General features: G+C 39.0%; 1 protein-coding gene across 1 annotated transcript; it reads left to right on the forward strand.

Annotated features, from left to right (window-relative positions):
- The first annotated feature begins 2,848 nt into the window (after nucleotides 1–2,848).
- On the forward strand, nucleotides 2,849–4,744 carry LOC149559909 (uncharacterized). Its single transcript, XM_089827514.1, has 4 exons — nucleotides 2,849–3,173; nucleotides 3,495–3,678; nucleotides 3,814–4,149; nucleotides 4,384–4,744. Exons 1-4 carry the CDS (start codon nucleotides 2,849–2,851, stop codon nucleotides 4,742–4,744), a joined length of 1,206 nt encoding a protein of 401 aa, XP_089683640.1.
- The last annotated feature ends 313 nt before the right edge of the window (nucleotides 4,745–5,057 follow it).

The following is a 5,057-nucleotide window of genomic DNA, read 5'->3' on the forward strand; positions in this document are numbered from 1 at the left end:
TGAGAAGCTTAAATATCGATATATCAGTAAAGATTCAATCTATGGGAGGTGTTTTGCTACCTCAAGCTTATGATATCACCATTAGAGTTGAAAACAATCTTATCCAGGCTGGTAAAATAGCCCCTAGGTCTCCAATGCCCATTTTTCCAGACATTCACCCAAATATACCATTGATAATTCCACCATTTAACCAATTACCTGTTGTTCCCAGCCAAGAAATTTCCATGGCAGACCCTTCAGGTACTGCAGGCCCTTCACAAGAGATGCAGGAGATAAAAAATAGTAATCTCAAGATCGAAAACATGATGCAAACTTTTAGTAATGAGCTGGTCAATCTTAAAAGACAATAGTTCCAGCATAGACCACTTTACCAACAGTAGAATCCAGTTGCAAACCCACCTTACCTGTAGCAAAATCAAGGTCATGCCCAAGGAAATAGACAATCGTTTCAAGGTAATGCAGTGGGTTATAGGCAAAATATCAATCTAAGGCCTTTCTGATCTTATAACTCGGCCCCTCTTAACGCTGCAAATCCAGTAAGAGACATAGTCCCCATGCAAAATAACCTTGCAGTGGATTTTGAGTGGTGTTACCCCTGTAGTGAACCGCATAATCAGGCCACATGCACAAATGGAGTTATAAACCAGGCATTCATGGTACAAAATATAGTGGAAAGACAACAAAATGCCACTTATGATGCACCTGAATAGCAGCATGATGCACCTACTCCTAAAACTGATTTCCTTAACTGGTAGAAAGATGAGTTTTGTGTAGTCAATAATGACTCACCAATATCAGCAAATACCCAGGCTAAGAAAAAAGCCCTTGAAATAGAGCAAACAACAAATAAGGGTAGACTACCTAAGACTGATGAGCCATCATCAAGTGCCACAAATGTAGTGGGAGACACTCACGTTCCTGTTGCCAAAGAGACCATTCACAGGCCAGCAGAACATGGTACTATTAAAGCACATCAAAAATCCCACTTTGCTGCGCCATTCAACATCATGGAGAAAATGAAGAAAATGAACGTGTCCATGTCAATGTGGGAGACTTTGGCCATCCCTGGTCAGGTGGATATCTTGCAAAAGGCTCTCTTAGATGAAGCAAATCCCGCAAGGGTGATGGATGAACCAACAAGAGTGGTGTTAACCAGTGCTGATGAAAAGGAGGAGGACATCGATAAAATTGCCAAGGGACCAAATAAGGTAATAAAACCACCTCCTTTCTATCTTTCCTTGATTATTGTCAATAAACTCATCCATAACTATATGGTAGATAGTGGAGCTACAAGCTCAGTCATGCCAAAAAAGATAGCTGACCAGTTAGGTCTAAAATACCAACCCATTGAAAAGGGTGTTGTTCAACTTGATGGGACATCTGTATGTACTATAGGCATGATTAGAGATGCGAATGTCACCCTTCATGCCTGTCCTAATTTTTCCATTTAGTAGGATATCTATGTTATAGATTTACCTCCATACTTTGCCATCTATTTGTCTAGAGATTTCACAACAAAAATTGGTGGCTACCTGTCATCCGATTGGTCCCACATGCTTTTTAGGACTAGATATGGCACAAAAGTGACGATCAAATAGGAGTTACTTGCAAAAAACCACATAGAGCCTTATGTTCCTAGTGCTATCAATGCGAACCTGCTTGCATTTGACCAAGCAGAATGTCATACAACTACTGAAAATTGAACCCAGCTAGATGACGTCCCAGATATTCTTCATGATGAATGGGCATCAAGTCAAACCTATGAAAACTAGTTTTACCATATGACGAATGTTGACTTAGGGACCTACATTATACATGAACAAAATGAAGTTATTCCCAATCTGGTCAAACCAGTGAATCAGTTGGGAGAATCCCAAGATAAACTATGGAGCATGTTTTTCGATGGTTCAAGAGGTAAACAAGGTGCTGGTGGAGGCATCATGCTGGTTTCACTTGACAATGATAGGTACTATGCCACTTTCAGATTTAGTTTTTCTTATACCAATAATATAGCAGAGTACGAAGGGCTAATTCAAGGATTAGAATGGGCAAGAAAGCGCGGTATTAAGTGTTTGAGGGTGTATGGTGATAGTGAACTAGTAGTAAATCAAATCAGATCACTGAATGCTGCAAAAAATGACATTTTAAAATCTTATAGACATCGTGTTGGGATTTGCTTGAAAATTTTGATGCATTTAATATACTGGCTATTCCTAGAAAAGAAAACCAGCATGCCGATAGACTGGCAGCTGTAGGAGCTCAATATGACATTGTCAACAGTGTGTCCGCACATACTGATCAGCGCCATATCAGAATCATTACCAGGCCTTCTGTTCTTGATAACGATGTTAGTTGGCAAGTTTTTGACAGTGATGAACAAATTCTACAATTTTTTCTAGAAAAAGACATTTTTGCTAGTTCAAACCAGTAGAGATATAAATACAACTAAAAAACAACAAGTTGCCAAAGGGTTTAGTAATGCTAGAAAGCATTTTTTAATTCAAATGATCAGCTAAAACCTAGAAAAGCCAACTTGCTAGTCAAAGAAAACCAGCATGTAGATCTGGAAACTGCACTGGGTAAATGCCTTAAATTTGGTAAAGTGAATTCAATCGAAGAAAAGGAGGCTTTTATTCATTTGTTCCAAGAATTTCGTGATGTCTTCGCTTGGCAATAGAGCGACTTAAAAGGATTTGATCCGGGGCTTGCACAACATACAATAGACCTGGAACCAATAGCTAAACCAGTTTGACAAAAGCAAAGGTCGATCAATCCTAAGCTGGATCCTTTGATGCAGAAGGAGGTGTTCAAGTTGATTGAAAGTAAGATAATTTTCCCTATTAAACACATGAGCTGGGTTGCTAACCAAGTCCTGGTAAGAAAGAAAAATGGAGAGCTACGGCTGTGCGTGGATTTTAGAGACTTGAATAGAGTCTCCCTGAAGGAAAGACACCCACTTCCATCCATGGAGCAGATATTACAATGTGTATTAGGGGCTGAAAGGTTTTCTTTGCTGGATGGGTACTCGAGTTATAATCAAATCCTGGTGAAGGAGGAAGATCAGTTCAAGACAGCGTTTACAACAAAATGGGGAACAATGATGTACAAGAGAATGCCATTCAAATTGTCCAATGCTGGAGCAACCTTTCAGATAGCCCTAGAAATGGCATTTAGTAATATGATGTATCAATTTGTCTTTGTTTATTTAGACGATGTTATTGTTTATTCACAAAAAAAAGCAGATCATATTGATCACCTAAGATAGATTTTTGAGCGCTGCAGAAAGTTTGGCATCACATTAAATCCCAAAAAGAGTATATTTTCTGTGCATGAGGGAAAATTACTTGGATACATTGTATCTAAGTTAGGCATCACAATAGATCCTAAATGAGTTGCAGTAATTCTAGAGATGCCTCTACCACAACACAAAAAAGGCCTCCAAGATTTCATCAGCCATATTAATTTTGTGCGAATGTTTCTGCCTGATATCGTAGCTCTTCTCAAGCCATTAACAGCCATGCCTAAAAAGAATGCAGTTTTCATATGGACAAAGGAGGCCAAAGAGAATTTTAAGGCCATTAAGGATGCGTTAGCAACAGCACCCATTTTGATCAATCCTGATTTTGGTAAGGATTTTATTCTTTATGCATATGGTGGTCATGACATGATTTCAGCTATGTTAGTATAGAAAAATGCGAAAGGATTGGAACAGCCAATTGCATTCTTCAGCAAAGGGTTAGGAGAATATGAGCAAAGGTACAATTTCATTGAGAAACATGTCCTTGCTGTTGTAAAAGGCCTTGAAAAATTTAGGCACTTGTTGACGCATAACAAAGTCATTTTGCATGTCACGCATCCAAGTGTCAAAGAATTCCTCCTGAGTAAAGATTTAAATGAGAAGCGCGCTGGTTGGATCACACGCATCATGGAATATGACGTAGAAATCCAGATAACTAGGCTAGTTAGAGGAAAGGGATTGTGCAAGCAAATCGCAGATAAGGATATTTCAGTGCTTGAAGAGCAAGAAAATGTTGTTTTACTAATTGATGCTACTGGAAACAATGATGGAACAGCAAGCTGGGCAAAAGATATGATACATTTTTTGAAAACCAGTCAATGTCCAGCCACTTTAGATCGAGCAAAGCGAAGGTATTATCACTTGCAATCAGCCCCTTTTGTGCTGATAAACGACATTTTATACCGGAAAGATTTCAATGGAGTCCTTCTCAGATGCATAAATTTAGATCAGACTACTCAAGTGTTGCATGAATTTCATGATGGGCATTCAGGAGGGCATTTTTCTCCTAGAACAACAACCTACAAGATTCTCTAAGCTGGCTATTATTGGCCTAATTTATTTAAAGACTGTCATGCACATGTCAGAAAATGTGATAAATGCGCCATGTTTGCAGGAAAAGAGAGGCTTCCAGCTTTGCCCTTGCAGCTAATTAGGACCGAACAGCCCTTTTCGAAGTTGGGCATTGATTTTATAGGGGCCATTAACCCCCCATTAAGTGCGGGTCACAAGTGGATCATTACAACCACTGATTATTTCACGTGCTGGGCTGAGGCAACAATGTTAAAGTATGCAAATGAATCAACAGTCTTAAGCTTTTATGATGACATTGTGAACAGATTTGGAGTACCAAATTCCATTATCTCTGATAATGCACTTGCTTTCATTGGAATGAAGGTCACAAATTGGGATTTTTCATCATGGGATATATCTCAGTACAAGCTCTAATTATTACCCCCAAGGTAATGGATTATTGAAATCTTCCAACAAGAACTTGATAAGTATCATTAAGTGCAATTTGCAAGATAATCAAAGAGATTGGCATTCAAAATTGAAGGTTTCCTTATGGGTTAACAGAGTCACCCCAAAACAAGTCATTGGAAACTCGCCTTATAGGCTCGTATATGGGAAAGAGGCTAGATTGTCAATTGAGATAGAATTACTAGTGCTTGATCTTGCTACACAGCTGGTTTTATTTGAGGAAGATGACCCTATGCTAGCGCGATGTGCCTAGTTGATGGAACTGGAAGAAACCAAGAAA

This window comes from Cupressus sempervirens, chromosome 4 (genome assembly GCF_028749045.1).
Source record: "Cupressus sempervirens isolate cs-2001-9-10 chromosome 4, ASM2874904v1, whole genome shotgun sequence".
Taxonomy (NCBI): Eukaryota; Viridiplantae; Streptophyta; class Pinopsida; order Cupressales; family Cupressaceae; genus Cupressus; species Cupressus sempervirens.